The sequence below is a fragment of the Oryx dammah genome, unplaced genomic scaffold, assembly GCF_014754425.2.
Source record: "Oryx dammah isolate SB20612 unplaced genomic scaffold, SCBI_Odam_1.1 HiC_scaffold_10, whole genome shotgun sequence".
NCBI lineage: Eukaryota > Metazoa > Chordata > Mammalia > Artiodactyla > Bovidae > Oryx > Oryx dammah.
In genome coordinates this window covers 30723995-30743125 of record NW_024070194.1, presented here as the reverse complement: position 1 = coordinate 30743125, position 19131 = coordinate 30723995, and the positions used below count along the sequence as shown (strand labels likewise).

The 19131-nt window shown below is 41.7% G+C and overlaps 1 protein-coding gene across 1 annotated transcript in view; it reads right to left on the bottom strand.

Annotated features, from left to right (window-relative positions):
* Positions 1-19131, bottom strand: part of TMC2 (transmembrane channel like 2) — a 107993-nt gene that overhangs the window by 31896 nt on the left and 56966 nt on the right. Inside the window, exons 7-10 of the mRNA XM_040247310.1 lie at positions 14823-14921; positions 10556-10698; positions 7878-8025; positions 2535-2723 (exon numbers count right to left, since the gene is read on the bottom strand). Coding sequence (XP_040103244.1) covers positions 2535-2723; positions 7878-8025; positions 10556-10698; positions 14823-14921 — 579 coding nt within the window. The remainder of the gene's footprint in view (positions 1-2534; positions 2724-7877; positions 8026-10555; positions 10699-14822; positions 14922-19131) is intronic.

Here is a 19131-nt window from a genome sequence, read left to right as displayed (position 1 = left end):
GACCTGCATACAGATTTCTCAAGAGGCAGGTTAGGTCGTCTGGTATTCCCATCTCTTTCAGAATTGTCCACAGTTTATTGTGATCCACACAGTCAAAGGCTTTGGCATAGTCAATAAAGCAGAAATAGATGTTTTTCTGGAACTCTCTTGCTTTTTCCATGATCCAGCGGATGTTGGCAATTTGATTTCTGGTTCCTCTGCCTTTTTGAAAACCATCTTGAAGATCAGGAAGTTCATGGTTCACATATTGCTGAAGCCTGGCTTGGAGAATTTTGAGCATTACTTTACTAGTGTGTGAGATGAGTGCAATTGTGTGGTAGTTTGAGCATTCTTTGGCATTGCCTTTCTTTGGAATTGGAATGAAAACTGACCTTTTCCAGTCCTGTGGCCACTGCTGAGTTTTCCACATTTGCTGGCATATTGAGTGCAGCACTTTCACAGCATCATCCTTCAGGATTTGTAACAGCTCAACCGGAATTCCATCACCTCCACTAGCTTTGTTCGTAGTGATGCTTTCTAAGGCCCACAGACTTCACATTCCAGGATGTCTGGCTCTAGATTAGAGATCACACCATCATGATTATCTGGGTCGTGAAGATCTTTTTTGTACAGTTCTTGTGTATATTCTTGCCACCTCTTCTTAATATCTTCTGCTTCTGTTAGGTCCATACCATTTCTGTCCTTTATCGAGCCCATCTTTGCATGAAATGTTCCCTTGGTATCTCTAATTTTCTTGAAGGGATCTCTAGTCTTTCCCATTCTGCTCTTTTCCTCTATTTCTTTGCATTGATCACTGAAGAAGGCTTTCTTATCTCTTCTTGCTATTCTCTGGAACTCTGCGTTCAGATGCTTATATCTTTCCTTTTCTCCTTTGCTTTTCGCCTCTCTTCTTTTCACAGCTATTTGTAAGGCTTCCCCAGACAGCCATTTTGCTTTTTTGCATTTCTTTTCCATGGGGATGGTCTTGATCCCTGTCTCCTGTACATCACTTCATGGCAAATAGGGAAACAGTGGAAACAGTGGCAGACTTTATTTTGGGGGGGCTCCAAAATCACTGTAGATGGTGACTGCAGCCATGAAATCAAAAGACACTTACTCCTTGGAAGGAAAATTGTGACCAACCTAGACAGCATATTAAAAAGCAGAGACATTACTTTACCAACAAAGGTCCGTCTAGTCAAGGCTATGGTATTTCCAGTGGTCATGTATGGATGTGAGAGTTGGACTCCAAAGAAAGCTGAGCACCAAAGAATTGATGTTTTTGAACTGTGGTGTTGGGGAAGACTCTTGAGAGTCCCTTGGACGGCAAGGAGATCAAACCAGTCCATCCTAAAGGAAATCAGTCCTGAATATTCATTGGAAGGAGTGATGCTGAAGCTGAAACTCCAATACTTTGGCCACTTGATGAGAAGAACTGACTCACTGGAAAAGACCCTGATGCTGGGAAATATTGAAGGCGAGGGGAGAAGGGGATGACAGAGGATGAGATGGTTGGATGGCATCACCAAGTCAATGGATATGAGCAAACTGCGGGAGTTGGTGATGGACAGGGAGGCCTGGTGTGCTGCAGTCCATGGGGTTGCAAGGAGTCGGTCATGACTGAGCAAGTGAACTGAACTGAACTGTATCATGGTTGTTATTGTTTCACTGACTAAGGCAAGGGATTGGGAAACAGATTTCACCTCTTCATGGGAGGGGCTATAAAATCACATTTCAAAAAAATGTGCATATAAGAATGGGAAGAATTTGTAGCCATTTTTTGCCAACTGCCACAGATGTCGAATTCCTGAGATTTATAGGTTCAACACAGTCACAATAAACCCTTAATATGTTTTATTGTGAATCTTGATGAGAGAACTCACTTTATTAGGTATCAAGACATACTATAGAGTCACAGTTTATCAATATGTTATTAGTGCAGGAATAAACAAATAGACCAGTGGAACAGAAAGGCAGCCCAGAATCACACCCATGCAGTACTAGACAACTGACTTATGATCTACGGCACTGTAGAGACCTGAGGAAAGGACCATCTTTTTAAAAAATTCTTGTTACAACAACTGGCTACTTAGCTAACTGACATGTTAATTGAATCCAGCTTTATCCAGCTGCTGCTGCTGCTGCTGCTAAGTCGCTTCAGTCGTGTCTGACTCTGTGCGACCCCATAGATGGCAGCCCACCAGGCTCCTCTGTCTCTGGGATTCTCCAGGCAAGAATATTGGAGTGGGTTGCCATTTCCTTCTCCAATGCATGAAAGTGAAAAGCAAAAGTGAAGTCGCTCAGTCGTGCCCGACTCTTAGCAACCCCATGGACTGCAGCCTACCAGTCTCCTCCGTCCATGGGATTTTCCAGGCAAGAGTACTGGAGTGGGGTGCCATTGAAAGCCTAATAACAGGTGACTGTTCAAGATGTTCATGTTACTTGACTTGAAAGCAATGTAATTTCACTTTTTAAAATAAGTCCCACAGTCCAGCTGAATGGCATAGGAACAGGGCAATTTCAGGATATTCACTTCAGCAGGTATAACATCTTACCTCATTTCTTTCATACCAGCTGACATTCTGCATTTTGGAAAATTCCTGGGATCGCTTCACCACAAAGTAAATGAGGTACCCACTTCCACACAAGCAGCAGATGATGAGGAAGTTGGCCAGGACACGGAGAAATCTTGTCAGATGGACATTTTCTTCTTTGTTACTCTCTTGTTCATCCACTATTGACTCCTGGATGTGTGAAAATGAAATGTGAGTAATAACAAGGAATCGTTTGGTTGCTGAGATGACTATTTTTTATATTTTTAGAAATTAAGTAATTGGGGTGGTAGCATTGCGGTCTTGTGGGAGTTAGTAATTTTCTTTGAGAAAATACATTTTGAGTAGGTGAGGGAGATTAAGAGGCACAAACTTCCACCTGCAAAATAAGTGAGTCATGAGTATGAAATGTACACATGTACAAAATGTACAAATATCTTTGGTGACATATTTTAACTAGACTTACCATGGTGGCCATTTTGAATTGTATAGAAATATAGAATCACTATGCTGTACAACAAGAAGTAACACTGAATTGTAGGTCAGTTATATTTAAACAAACAAACAAACTTATAGAAACAGAGATCAGATTTGTGGTTACCAGAGATAGGGGTTGGAGGCAGATGGAGAACTGGATGAAGGTAGTCAAAAGATACAAACTTCTAGTTATAAGATAAAGAAATCCCAAAGTACAACATGATGAAACTAATTAATACTACTGTATATTATATATGAAAGTTTTTAAGAGAGTAAGTCCTAAATTCTCATTACAAGGAAAAATATTTTCTTTAATTTTGTGTTTATATGAGATGATGGATGTTCACTAAACTTATTGTGCTAATCATTTCATGATGTAAGTCAAAGCATACACCTTAAACTGATACAGTGTATAAGTGCTATACACCTTAAACTTATACAGTGCTGTCTTTCAACTGTATTTCAATAGAACTGGAAGGGGAAAAAAAAGGAATCTTAAAAAATTACATTTTTTGTTGTTACTGCCATTTCGGTACATGTAATGACAAAAGCTTAGATTTATTGGAAACTTACTGTATGTCAGCTGCAGTGCTAAATGCTTTCCATGCATTATTCTTAATGCCAACAACAAACCAATAGTAGTTACCTTTATTACCGACATTATAGATACTAATGCCCAGAGAGATTTTTCTAACCCATTGGGATTGTTTTAAATCTACAGATCAAATAGATTAAAATTGAATCTTAAAAATATCGAGTCTTCTAAGCCAGGGGCTAGCTTTTTCTATAAAAAAGTTCTGGACAACTTTTTTTCTATAAAAAATCAGGAAGTAAATAGTTTTGGCTTTGCAGGCCACATGGTGTCGTTCATAACTACTTAACTGTGTTGCTATAGCATGAAAGCAACTATAGACAATATATAATAAATGGGCATGACTTTATTTCAATAAAATGTTATTTATAAAAATAGACAGCAGGCTGGATTTGGACCCTGGGCTATAGTTTGTTGATCACTGTTCTAATCCATGGGCATGGTATATTTCTCCATTTATTTAGAGCTTATTAATTCCTTTCAGCAATGTTTTATACTTTTTTGGTGTAGGCAGCTTTGCACGTTTTGTGTGTGTGTGAAATTCATTCCTTGGAATTTTTTATACTTTGTGTCATTTTATTGTACTTTATGTCATTTTATTATAAATAGAATGAAATTGCTTTCTAATTGTTTGCTGCTAGTGTATACAAATACAATAGATTTTTAAATTATTAAACATGCCCTGCATTAGTACGTTGTTTATAGTATGTGAAATTAGAATGTGGCACAATTAGTATGTGGCAGAATAAGGGTGGAAAACAAGGTCCCCTGGACACAAAAGTCCTGGAAGGAGATCTTTCTTTACTTTTTTAAAGTTGAATATAATCTACAATGTTGTGTTAATTACTACTGCACAGCAAAGTGATTCAGTTATATATGTATATATTTTTTAAAAAAACATTCTTTCCATTATTGTTTATCACAGGATATTGAATATAGCTCTCTAGGCTATACAGTAGGACCTTGTTGTTTATCTATTCCATATATAAAAGCTTGCATCTGCTAAACCCAAACTCCTACTCTACCTCCTCCCTCAGCCCCCTCCCCCTTGGAACCACAAGTCTGCTCTCCACGTCTGTGAGTCTGTTTCTGTTCCATAGGTAGGTGCATTTGTGTCATACTTGAGACTCCACATATAAGAGATCTCATATGGTATCTGTCTATCTCTTTCTGACTTGACTTAGTATGATAATCGCTAGTTGCATCCATGTTGCCGCTAAAGGCATTATTTCATTCTTCTTTTATGACCAAGTAGTATGTGTGTGTATATATATACATATATATATGTATATATATACATTATATTACATCGTCTTTATCCATTCACCTATAGTTGGACATTTAGATGTTTCCATATATTGGCTAATGTGAATAGTGCTTCTATGAACACAGTAATGCATGTATCTTTTTGAATTATAGTTTTGTCTGGCTATATGGCCAGGAGTGGGATGCTGGATCATATCATAATTCTACTTTTAGTTTTCTGAGGAACATATATACTGTTTTCAATAGTGGCTATACCAACTTACCTCCCCACCAACAGTGAAGGAGGGTTCCCTTTTCTCCATACCCTCTCCAGCATTTGTTATTTGTAGAATTTTTCATGATGGCCACTCTAACTGGTGTGAGGTGACACCTCATTGTAGTTTGGATTTGCATTTCTCTGTTAATTAGCAATGTTGAACATCTTTTCATGTGCCTGCTGGCCATCTGTATGTCTTCTTTGAAACCATTCAGAGTTCTTGATAGTCCAATGCTTCCCCTGTCTGATCAGTCAGACTTTGTTACTCCAGGGCCTTACAGGGGTCAGATCTACACCACAGCCATGCTTGATGGTCTCGTCTTCTTCCCTCTCCTCTCTCTTGGCCCTTCTGGGAGGAGAATGGACTGCTGCCCACTGATACCAGTTGTTGCTTGCAGAAGGCAGGTACACCCACCAGGGACAGGGCTTGAGTCATGAGCCCCAGAGTCCTCTAGATTTGGCGGTTGTTGGAGCAGGGAGCTGGCTCAGTTCTCCTGTCCACAGCAATGGGGAGCCTGTGATGGAGCATCTAAGGGCAGGGTAGGGGTCAACAGGGGTTTTGACCCTTCCTCCAGGACTACTAGAGAGAGGCAAAGCAGGTCAATGTCTATGAAGCACTTTGAACATCTAGGAAGGAGAAGGCTTCTCTGAATATGTTAAAAACCAAAATAATATACTTATATAACAGGACACATGTTGTGAGAACTGTGTGCATTAATGTATTTTAACTGCCTGATGAGTTAGTTGAAGCTGAACCTGAACACAATAACTGTTAGTTGATTAAAAAATCTCCTTCCTTCTCTTAAGGCAATAAAAGTAACAAAACAAAAATAAATAAATTGGGCCTAATCAAACTTATAAGCTTTTGCACAGCAAGTGAAAGTGAAAGTCGCTCAGTCGTGTCCAGCTCTTTGCAACCCCACAGACTGTACAGTCCATGGGATTCTCCAGGCCAGAATACTGGAGTGGGTAGCCTATTCCTTCTCCAGGAGATCTTCCCAACCCAGGAATTGAACCAGTGTCTCCTGCATTGCAGACAGATTCTTTACCAGCTGAGCTATCAGGGAAGTCAAGGAAAGCATTTAAAAAAAAAAAAAAAGGCAACCTACAGAACGGGAGAAAATAACAAATTTTGGAGAGGGTGTGGAGAAAAGGGAACCCTCCTACACTGTTGGTGGGAATGTAAGTGGTTGCAGCCACTATATGCATGCATGCTAAATTACTTCAGTCATGCCCGACTCTTTGTGACTCTATGGACTGTAGCCCTCCAGGCTCCTCTGTCCAAGGGACTCTCCAGGCAAGAATACTGGAGTGGGTTGCCATGTCCTCCTCCAGGGGCTCTTCCTGACCCTGGGATCAAACCCACATCTCTTATGTCTCCCGCATTGGCTACCTGGGAGCTGTCACTATGGAGAACAGTAAAACTAAAAGTAGAACTACCACATGATCCAGCAATCCCACTCTTGGGCGCATATTTGGAAAACATGAAAACTCTAATTCGAAAAGATATAAGCATCCCAATGTTCAAAGCAGCACTATTAACAATAGCGAAGACAAGGAAGCAACCTAAGAGTCCATTCACAGATGAATAAATAAAGAAGATGTGTTACATATGGAAAATTGTACATTAAAAAAGATGAAAATTTTAAAAGCCATAAAAAAGAATGAAATAGCACCATTTGCAGCAACATGGATGGATCCAGAGATTATCAGAAAGTGAAGTAAGTCAGAGACAGACAAATGTCATGATATTGTTTATATATAAGTGGAGTCTAAAAAATGATAAAAATAAACTTTTTTTTCTCAAAACAGAAACAGACGCACAGACTTAGAAAACAAACTTATGTTTACTAAAGGGGATAGCAGGGGGATAAATTAGGAGTTTGGGACCAGTAGATGCAAACTATTATTATATATAAAATAGATAAACAGCAAGGTCCTACTGTATAGCATAGGGAAGCATATTCAATATATTGTAATAACCAATAATGGTAAAGAATATGAAAATGAATATGTATGTACAATTGAATCACTTTGCTGTACAACAGAAACTAACACAACGTTGTAAATCAAATATACTTCAATTAAAAGTAAAGAACCCTGAGTGGTATATACGGTCATGGAGGGAAAAACTAAGATGTGCAGGGCTTCCCCCTTCATTCCAGCTGCTTACCCTCAGGCTTGTTTTTGTTCTTTATTCTGTAGGCCACCTCACATCTCTCTTTCGAGCAAATTAATAAGATAACTGAGTGTGGAATTATACATTTAACTGATTCATTTATTCCCATATCCCCAAACCAGGGTTCTCAACTCTCTGTGGGTGTTCTAATTGCCTGGGGAAGTTTTTTTAAAAAACCAATGCCAGGACCCCACCCTCGACCAATTATATGAGAATCTCTGGGGGCGGGGCCCAGAAGATTTTTTAAAGCGCCTCAGATCATGCAAATATGTGTAAAAGTTGAGAACAGCTGCCCCAAGTGAGTCTTTTTCACTTCTTCCAGCAGAAAGCAGTTCTGAGAGGAAAGAGGCAGGGCCCAGCATCCATGATTCTCAACCACATTAAGAAACAGATGGTGAGTACCACCCATGAACATTCTTTCTTGAAGGCTTGAGAGCTAGGCTCCCACTTCAGGGAAAGCTCTTACCACAAACTAATTGGGGATCTTATTTCCCATGCCCCAGCTGGGAGAACTCTCCCAATGACCGGAGGGACTCAGAGTTCCCCAGGAAGTGGGAACGGCCCCGAGGTGACTACCTTGAAGCTGGTGGTGATGGAGACATATTTGTTGTCAGCGGTCTCTGAATTCCCAATCAGGTAGTCCCAGCTGGTGAACATCTTGAAGCTGAATGTGAAGTTATCGCTGTCCCCCTCGCTCGTGCTGCCCTGGTTGTTGCTGGCCATCCTGCAGGGCACAGACCGCTGTCGTTAGGGCTGCTGTGTCTGCTGCGTCAGCCCAGTCTTGGGCACAGGTGGTAGATATCCAGTGAAGGAAAAGAGCTAAGATGGATTTGAGTCAGGCTACTGCCAGCCAGAGCACCTTCCCCTCAAAGTCAGAGTGCCCTGTGAGCATACCTGGTGTCAGTTGGATAACAAGAAGCCGGCATGGGTACAGGACACATAACCATGTGTTCTACCCTGACGTCTGAATTCTTGTGACTTGACTCACTTGCCAATGTTTTAGAACTCATCTCACAGAGAACATCCCCTCCTTTTAAAAAATTTATTGCTGTTACTTCTTTGCACATGTATTTTTTTATTTTTAAACTTTTCTGTTGGGGTATTCTATTGGGTTGGGAAGATCCCCTGGAGAAGGGAAAGGCTACCCACTCCGGTAGTCTGGCCTGGAGAATTCCATGGACTGTATAAAGTCTTTGTGACATGGAATCACAAAGAGTTGGACACAACTGGGCAACTTTCAATTTCACTTTCACTTTTATTGGGGTATAGCCAATTAAAAATATTGTCATAGTTTCAGGTGAACAGGAAAGGGACTCAGCCGTATATATACATATACATGTATCCCTTCTCCCTTGAACTCTCCTCCCATCCAGGCTGCCATATAATAGTGAGCAGAGTTCTCTGTGCTATACAGTTGTTCCTTCTTGGTTATCCATTTTAAATATAGCAGTGTGTAGATGTCTATCTCGCTAACTATCCCTTCCCCTCATCCTTCCCCCTAGCAACCATAAATTCAAGAACATCCCCTTCTAATTCATCTATTTTCTTGGATAAAAATTATATTTTTCTGATATAAAATTCAATAAGCCCTGAGGCAGCTGGTATTGCAGCCAGATCAGGCACACATCCTTTTCTTAAGCAAGCTTGCAGGAAAGTGCCTTGGACCTGCTTCAATAGCCCCCTATTTCAACCTCCCTGTCCTCATCCTCTGTTTGTGCTTCCTGGAGATCTACCCTGGGAGAACCACGGAATCCCAGGCAGGGGTTCCATCATATGCAACGGGGGGGTTTGCTTCTCTCTGACTCTCTCTGACATGTTGGCTTTTGGGATTTGCTGTTTCAGGGGCCTGGTTGCCTTAGCTTTTTGGTTCAACAGGGAAACATTCCATATCCTTACACTTTGCTGGGAAAAATGTAACAATGCCAGGGCTAAGAATAAAACCAACCCTGTCTCGCCTGCCCCCTTGTTTTTCTTCCTTTTGCTTGATAGAGCTGGGTAGCCACATGTCACGTGGTGGTCACTGTCTCATGCCAGACAGGCTCTCATGAACAGCAGCATTTTCCTCTGAGTGGATGAGATAGAAAACCCAGCTGGGCCTGTCCATCGCCTTGCGGGGGTTCTGGCCGGGCTTCAAGGGCTCTCTGCTTCTGCTGCACACACAGCTGCTCTGCTCTTCCAGGATACGTGACCTCCGGTGGCCCTGCTGAAGCGGGGGCATGGTGGTCAGGTCTGTGCACAGACTGCCCCCATCCTGCACAGCCTGTGCTGACTGGGATCCCCTGACTTAGAAGAAGGCAATCCGGGGGGTAACCCGAGTTTTTTTCCTCAGAGAATGTGAATTAGGAGGCACAAACGTATGAAAGCGCCATTTCTGACCACAGAGAAAAGCAGAGTCGGGGTCGGAGAGGACACCAAGGTTAGTCACTGCCGCATACGCTGGTTTAGCCTCATGGTTGTATCTTCGTAAGTGCCGCCTCAGCTTTCCCATGAGCTTACAGCAGAGGGTTTCTCTGAGGAAGCCAGGTTCTGAGGAAAACAGAAACAGGCCTCAAAAACTTCTCCAGCATTTCCTTACCAGGTACCATGTTCCTCGTCAAGCCATACTGTTTTGTTTTGTTTTCTTTTTAAGATTTTAATCACTTTTATTTATTTATTTGTGGCTGTCCTGAGTCTTCATCACTACGTGTGCCTTCTCTGGTTGTGGACAGCAGGGACCACTCTTTGCTGTGATTGCAGTAGTTTCTCTTGTTGCAGGGCGTGGGGTCCAGTGCATGCAGGCTTCAGTCGCTGTGGCTTCCAGGGTCTAGAGTGCAGGTTCCATAGTTGTGGCACATGGCTTAGCTGCTCCGTGTCCTGTAGGATCTTCCTGGATCAGAGATTGAATCTGTGCTTCCTGCATTGGCAGGCAGATTTTTTTTTACCATTTAGGCACTAGGGAAGCCCTACATTGGCTTTTTGACTGTTTTGGGGGCTCAGTAGGATATTCACTGCCTCAGGGCCTTTGCACATGCTCTTGCTTTGTCTAAAGTGCTGTGCCAGCTTCTTCTAAAGGAATGTCTATCCCATTTTCCAGAACTTCCCACATTAACCTGTATATATCTTTCATGCCTCCTATGACAGTCTGCATTTGCTTTATTTGTTTCCTTGTTTTCTCTCTAAATCCCTGAGAAGAAGGTAAGTAGGCCCAGTGTGACCATAGGAGTGGGCTGTTTGTGGGAAGATTAAATGCCAGTAAATGGAATAATCATACTTACGATCTAATAACGATCATCAGACTGTAGCCGAACACGCTGACCCCCACCATGAAGTAAGCCATGGGCAACCTGTACCTCAGCCACCCGATGGTCCTCTGGTTGTTGTAGTATCCATAGAAGAGAGCAGAATACTTCATGTAGCCCTGGGCGTCAGCAAAGCAAATGTCCTGGGTTAGTGAGCTTAGAGGGACAGTCATCAGATCCTCCTGTCCAACCTGGGGTTTCTTTTTCAGAGGTATGATGGGAGCTGGAGGGGAGGAAGGAAGGGCTCTGGACATTCTTGTTCTTCCCTTCACTCCCCTGGTTTGCTCCTGAGTCTGTGCAGGTCCCCACTCTCCCCTCTTTCCTTTCCCCTTCTATTTCTCCTGAGTACAGAGGACACCAAGATACAGAAGGGGGAAGAGATTATGGTTAACATTTGGGATAAATTAGGGATGAGGGATGTTTGTGTGTATGTGTCTGTGCAACTGCACACACCACTCCAGTTCCAGTCCGCTCTGCCTCCTGTGCCCACGGTCTTAATTTAACACTCTGGAACTAGATGGAAATTCATGAACTTTCTCAGTGTCTCAAAACTTCTAAAGAAAACTGTGTGATAAAGCTCACAATCTAACCTGAGTTTTAATTTCAGTTTGGTTCTGGGTATAATTTACTTTCCTGGGGGAGGACATGACAAGCCACTCCAGTATTCTTGCCTGGAGAATCCCCATGGACAAAGGAGCCTGGTGGGCTACAGTCCATGGGGTCACAAAGAGTCGGGCATGACTGAGCAACTAAGCACAAAAGCACAAGCACATAATTGACTTTAAGTGTAATTAGCACACTTTTGGAGAAGGCAATGGCACCCCACTCCAGTACTCTTGCCTGGAAAATCCTATGGACGGAGGAGCCTGGTAGGCTGCAGTCCATGGGGTCGCTAAGAGTCAGACACGAATGAGCGACTTCACTTTCACCTTTCACTTTCATGCACTGGAGAAGGAAATGGCAACCCACTCCAGTGTTCTTGCCTGGAGAATCCCAGGGATGGGGGAGCCTGGTGGGCTGCCGTCTCTGGGGTCGCACAGAGCTGGACACGACTGAAGTGACTTAGCAGCAGCAGCAGCCCCACACTTTTTAGGTGTGTAGTTGTTTAGGTATAATATTAACTTATAATTTTAGTACTTCTTTTATATCTTTGCTGAATATGGGATTATTCTGGCGTCACACAGATGTGTAGCTGGAGAGAGGAACCAAATTTTCATAGTATTTTTCATATATTTGTGACTATTTCTTCTTTGTTATTTTACTTCAACCCCATAACTAGTTCTTAAAAGTTAGCTGTCATGTGGAATATGAATCATATAAAGAACTTTTTATACCTTAAGATCCATTGCTCTCCCCCAAGTACTAAGTAATTGAAAAGGGAAAAATACTCACTTTACAGCAGAGAACTCTGGCAGATAGCACTTTAACCAAGAGCTCAACATAATGTAACCCTGATTTTACACCCTGAGAAAGTCACGTTACCTCTGTGGTATCCTTCCCAATGATGCATAACCTTAATACAGTCATGAGAGAACATCAGATAAACCCAACTTCAGGGGCATTTTCCAAAAACAACTAATCAGCTATTCAAATGTGTCAAGGTCACTGAAAGAGAACAGTCACTGGTTGGAGGAGAGTAAAGAGACTTGACAAATTAATGTGAGATTTTGAATTGGGTCCTGGGACAGAAAAAGAACATTAGTGGAAAAACAGGTGAAATCCAAATAAATACAGTATTTCAGTTAATAATACTGGATGAAGATTAATTTCTTAGTTTTGATGATTGTTCTATGGATATCATAAGGTGAATGGGTGAGCAGTATATGGGAACTCTCTGTACTATTTATGCAACACTTCTATAAGTTTAAAGTTATCTCAAAATATAAAGTTTAAAAAATCAATCGCTCTTTTACTATCAAGATGTGGGATCTTTCACTCACACTTCATTTTGTATTGGTCATCTGGAAAGTTCACTGAGTTATGAACATACACCAAATGTCAACACATTTCTTATACAAGCAGTTTTCTCTTTTGTTTTAGCTTTGGCTGTGCCTCATGGCATGTGGGATCTTTAGTTTCCTGACCTGGGATCGAACCTGTGCCCCCTGCAGTGGAAGCAGAGTCTTAACCATTGGACTCCCAAAAATCACATTGTTAACATCTCCATTGATCTCATCAGAAAAGCATTTAACTACTGAGAAACTGCCATTGTCATGGTGATGGACGTAAGTTTTCCAAAATTTCTATTTTTACTTGAAAAATAAAAATTTATCCTTGGCAACAACAACAACAATGTAGGATTACTGCTGAATAAATTGTTGGTTTGGGGTGGATAGGACATTTCAACAAGGGTTCTTGGGTGAAATAAAGAATAAAGAAGGGTTTTTCTGATGGTCCGGTTGTTAAGAATCCTCCTGCCAATGCAGGAGATGTGGATTAGATCTCTGGTCTGGGAAGATTCCACATGCCATGGGGCAACTAAATCTGTGTACCACAACTACTGAGCCTCTGTGCCTAGAGCTTGTGCTCTGCAACAAGAGAGTGAAAGTTGCTCAGTCGTGTCCAGCTCTTTGTAACTCCATGGACTAATACAGTCCATGGAATTCTCCAGGCCAGAACACTTTCTCTTCTCCAGGGGATCTTCCCAACCCAGGGATTGAACCCAGGTCTCCCTCATTGCAGGTAGATTCTTTACCAGCTGAGCCACCAGGAAAGCCCAAGAATCCTGGAGTGGGTAGCCTATCCCTTCTCCAGCGGATCTTTATGACACAGGAATCAAGCAGGGGTCTCCTGCGTTGCAGGCGGGTTCTTTACCAACTGAGCTAACAAAAGAAGCCACCGCAAATAAGAAGCTTGTGCACCAGAACTAGAAAGTAGTCCCCATTTGCTGCAACTAGAGAAAGCCTGCACACAACAAGGAAGACCCAGAGTAGCTAAAAATAAATAAATAAATAAATATATATATATATATTTAAGAATAAAGGAAATTATCAGTAGCAGCATATAGTAGTGGTGGTGGCGTGTGTGTGTGCTCAGTTGCTAAAGTTATGTCTGACTCTTGTGACCCCATGGACTGTAGTCTGCCAGGCTCCTCTGTTCATGGGATTTCCCAGGCAAGAATACTGGAGTGGGTTGCTATTTCTTTCTCCAGAGGATCTTCCTGACCCAGGGATCAAAGCCGGGTCTCCTGCATTACAGGTGGATTCTTTACTGCTGAGCCACCAGGGAAATCCTCATATAGTAGCAATAGTATGCAATTGTTAGTGGTATAGTAATTATTTGAAACACTCCTTTCCAAATAACTTGAAAAAAATACTCCAACTCACTTTCACACTTTTCTGAGGGAGGGATGGGCACAGGACCCTGAGCAAAGGCACGGGGCACTGGACTTTCCCCCAGGTTGATAATATTGCGACACAAAATATGAGGTCTTAGACAGACATGGGACTGGCAAGGTAGAGGGCAACTGGGTCATGAACAATTCTTTTGTAAGCCCAATTCAGAACACTTGGTTTTATTCCAGCTGGGAATGGGAATCAATGAATATCGATGATGGGGAGTCACAAGGTCATGTTTGTATTTTAGAAAGGTCCCTGGCAGCAGAGGGAATGGAGATATGAGGAGCCAAGAAAAGGCTGGGAGCACAGGCAGAAGATTCTGACAGTGATCTTGGTACAGTGTTATTCGGAGCAGAGGTCCAAGGGAAAGAGAAAAGGAGACTAAGAAATATTTAGTAGACAGGCTCAGATTTAGTGATTCGTTGGATGTGAGCGGTGGTAGTGATGACAGAAAAATGTGGGATGACTTTCAGGTTTCAGACTTGAATGACTGGATGACTGGTGGTTCCCATAAAAGATATGAGAAAAGATGATGTGAGTTTGGTTGGATAGCTGTTGAATTTGAGAAGCAAATTTGATACTTAGTTGAAGATGTCAAGTGAAGCTTGGGGCAAGGTTGGACTGGCAATAGCCCTGGGGTCTTACTGGGTTACAGTGGGATAAAACCATCCTGCAAGATTGCCTTACATAGATCTGGCAGAATGGGGGGAGGAGTGACCTCGTGGGGAGCTTGTGCCCATCAGAATGTGTGATGGAAAGACCCATGAAGGGGACCTAGGCAGACATGGTTGGCTAGCTTATTCTTCACAGTGCCAGGATCCCACTGGTTGAAGCACTGGCTTTCCAATAATTAAACATTTCACACTTATCCACAATCACAACATTGTGTACATTGGCAATGGTACCTCAAAATCCCAAAGAACAGAAAAATCCATGGCTTTTTCTTCCTCAGCCCGAGGCACCGTCTTTCTGGGAATACTTCCATAGGGCATGCCCATTAGCACCTTGTGTTGAGACAGAATGACACAATTACATGTGGAGGAGATACAAACACACAGAAATGTGTACACAGTGGGTTAAATTCCTTCTCAGAGCAGGAACACTCATTTAAAAAAAATAAAATTAATCACTCTCCTGATTTAAAATAGTATATACTCATTGCAGAAAATGTGAAAAAGTATAGAAGAGTGTTTAAAAAATTACCTATCACTTTCACATCTTAAAGATAATTGATAGATATTCATATATTTTCTTTGAAAGTTTCTGAGTTTTATGTATGTTTTAGCTTGGTTATTTAGCTTACTATTATTTTACGACCAATTCCTTATGGCATACAGTGTTTTTCAAAATAAAATGACTTCAAAAACCTAATCACATGTATGTACCCTAAACCTATTTAAAAAATCCCATATTGTTGGATTAATTAGAGTATTTCAAGTTCTTTGTTGTTGTTTAGTCACTAAGTCGTGTCCCACTCTTTGAGACCCTGTGGACTGGAGCATGCCAGGAAACTGTCCTTCCCTATCTCCTGGAGTTTGCTCAAACTCATGTCCACTGAGTCAGTGATGCCATCCAACCATCTCATCCTCTCTCGCCCCCTTCTCCTCCTGCCCATATATATATATACATGCCTTGATTCACGTTGCTACTTATAAAAAAATCAGAATTATATTAAATTTACATATTGATTTAGAAAGAATTGATCTTTTTTTAATGATATTAAGTCTTATCTTCCACAAATGTGCCTCCTATTTGGTGATATTTTTGTCCTGCCTTGCTTTATAGTATTCCTCATAGAAATCTACTTTGTTAAATTTATTGCTAGTTATTTTATAGATTTATTACTATTTTGAGTATGAACATTTTAAATTTAATTTCAAACTTGATACTGAGAATGTAGAAAATATCACTGATGTTTGTTTATTTAAAATGACTCTCAGTTCAGTTCAGTCCCTCAGTCATGTCCAACTCTTTGCGACCCCATGGACTGCAGCACGCAGGCTTCCCTGTCCATCACCAGTTCCTGAAGCTTGCTCAAACCCATGTCCATCGAGTCGATGATGCCATCCAACCATCTCATCCTCTCTCGTTGCCTTCTCCTCCTGCCCTCAATCTTTCCCAGCATCAGGGTCTTTTTCAGTGAGTCAGCTCTTCGCATCAGGTGGCCAAAGTATTGTAGGTTCAGCTTCAGCATCAGTTCTTACAATGAATATTCAGGAGTGATTTCCTTTGAGATTGACTGGTTTGATCTCCTTGCCATCCAAGGGACTCTCAAGAGTCTTCTCCAACCCCACAGCTCAAAAGCGTTAATTCTTCGGTGCTTAGCTTTCTTTATAGTCCAAATCTTCTCCTGGGAGAACTCCAAAATTACAACTCGCTGCTGAATAACTGTTGATAGGAGAATGTTCAGTTCAGTTCAGTCGCTCGGTTGTGTCTGACTCTTTGCGACCCTTTGAACTGCAGTAAGTCAGGCCTCCCTGTCCATCACCAATTCCTGGAGTCCACCCAAACCCATGTCCATTGTGTTGGTGATGCCATCCAACCATCTCATCCTCTGTCATCCCCTTCTCCTCCTGCCCTCAGTCTTTCCCAGCATCAGGGTCTTTTCAAATGAGTAAGCTCTCCGCATCAGGTGGCCAAAGTATTGGAGTTTCAGCTTCAGCATCAGGCCCTTCAATGAACACCCAGGACTGATCTCCTTTAAGATGGATTGGTTGGATCTCCTAGCAGTCCAAGGGACTCTCAAGAGTCTTCTCCAACACCACAGTTCAAAAGCATCAATTCTTTGGCACTCAGCTTTCTTTATAGTCCAACTCTCACATCCATACATGACCACTGGAAAAACCATAGCCTTGACTAGATAGACCTTTGTTGGCAAAGTAATGTCTCTGCTTTTTAATATGTTGTCTAGGTTGGTCATAACTTTCCTTTCAAGGAGCAAGCATCTTTTAATTTCATGGCTGCAGTCACCATCTGCAGTGATTATGGAGCCCAGAAAAATAAAGTCAGCCACTGTTTCCACTGTTTCCCAATATATTTGCCATGAAGTGATAGGACTGGATATTATGATCTTAGTTTTCTGAATGTTGAGCTTTAAGCCAACTTTTTCACTCTCCTCTTTCACTTTCATCAAGAGGCTCTTTAGTTCTTCACCTTCTGCCATAAGGCTGGTGTCATCTGCATATCTGAGGTTATTGATATTTCTCCTGACAATCTTGATTCCAGCTTGTGCTTCTTCCAGCCCAGCATTTCTCAAGATGTATTCTGCATATAAGTTACATAAGCAGGGTGACAATATACAGCTTTGACGTACTCCTTTTCCTTTTTGGAGCCAGTCTGTTGTTTCATGTCCAGTTCTAACTGTTGCTTCCTGACCTGTATACAGGTTACTCAAGAAGCAGGTCAGGTGGTCTGGTATTCCCATCTCTTTCAGAATTTTCCACAGTTTACTGTGATCCACACAGTCAAAGGCTTTGGCATAGTCAGTAAAGCAGAAATAGATGTTTTTCTTGAACTCTCTTGCTTTTTTGATGATCCAGAGGATGTTGGCAATTTGATCTCTGATTCCTCTGCCTTTTGTAAAACCAGCTTGAACATCTAGAAGTTCATGGTTCACATATTGCTTAAGCCTGGCTTGGACAGTGTTGGATCCCACCCAAAACAGATACCCCATGTCCAAGGGCAAAGGAGAAGCCCCAGCAAGATGGTAGGAGGGGCGAAATCACGTTTAGAATCAAACCCCATAGCCATCAGAGATGCCTAGAGGGCTCAAACAAAACCGTGTGCACACCAGGAGACCCTACAGAGACTGAGCCAGACCTTCCTTTGAGTGTTTGAGTGTCTCCTGTGGATGTATGGGTCAGCAGTGGCCTGCCTCAGAGGCAGGGGCTCTGGGTACAGCAGATTTGGGTATGGCATAAGCCCTCTTGGAGGAGGTTGCCATTAACCCCACCATAGAGGTACCAGAACATACAAAAGACTGGGGAAACAGACCCTTGGAGGGCACAAACAAAACCTTGTATGCACCAGGACCCAGGAGAAAGGAGCAGTGATCCCACAAGAGACTGAACCAGACTTGCCAGTGAGTGTCTAGGAGCCTCCAGCAAAGGTGTGGGTCGGCAGTGGCCTGCTACAGGGTCAGGGGCACTGGATGTGGCAGCCCCTGCACAGGATCTTTTGAAGGAGGTCACGATTATCTTCATTACCTCCATACCTTCATCACCATAGTTTGGCCTCAGGTCAAACAATAGGGAGGGAACACAGCTCCGCCCATCAACAGGAAGTTGGATTAAAGTTTTACTGAGCATGGCCCTGCCCATCAGAACAAGACCCAGTTTCCCCCACAATCAGCCTCTCCCTTCAGGAAGATTCCATAAGCCTCTTATCCTTATCCATCAGAGGGCAGACAGAATGAAAACCACAATCACAGAAAATGAATCAAACTGATCATGTGTCTGACTCAATGAAACTATGATGGGTCATGGGGGAGAGTTCTGACATGGTCCGCTGGAGAAGGAAATGACAAGCCACTTCAGTATTCTTGCCTTGAGAACCCCATGAACAGTATGAAAAAGCAAAAATGACTCTAGTCATCCCCATATATTTTTTTATTAATTCAAGAAACTTTTGATGCACTCATTGGTACTTTGGGGATATATGACAATATCATCTGCAAATTTAAAGAATTTTGTATTTTTTGCATAAAATGTATAAGTTTATTTTTCTTTACTTATTGCATTAGGTAGAAATTTGAAAATAAAGTTGAAAAGTGCTGGGATGGTCATTCCATATTGCTCATGATTTTTACTAACACAGGCTTTATTGTTTAGTATTTAATGTAACATTTGTTTTTTTATTTATAGGTTCATAATTTTTAGGTAATTCACTCCTATTTCTTTTTGCTTGCTTTAAAATTTATATTCTTATTGGGAAATATATTGTATATAAAATAGAATATATATATGTATATATGTCTGATCATAATGAAAAGAAAATTAACTAGTGTATATTCACTACCTAGTTTAAGAAACAGAATACCACCTGGTTTTCATAACACCTTGGATAAGCCCCTTCTAATCCACAGAAATTGTGAAATAAATGTTTGTTTTTTTAGTAAAAATTTCGGGATACCTTTCTTACTCAGCAATAGATAACTAATACAAACTCAAAGAAAGACATGAGCAGGAAAGAAACTATTAATTTATGAGTAGAAAT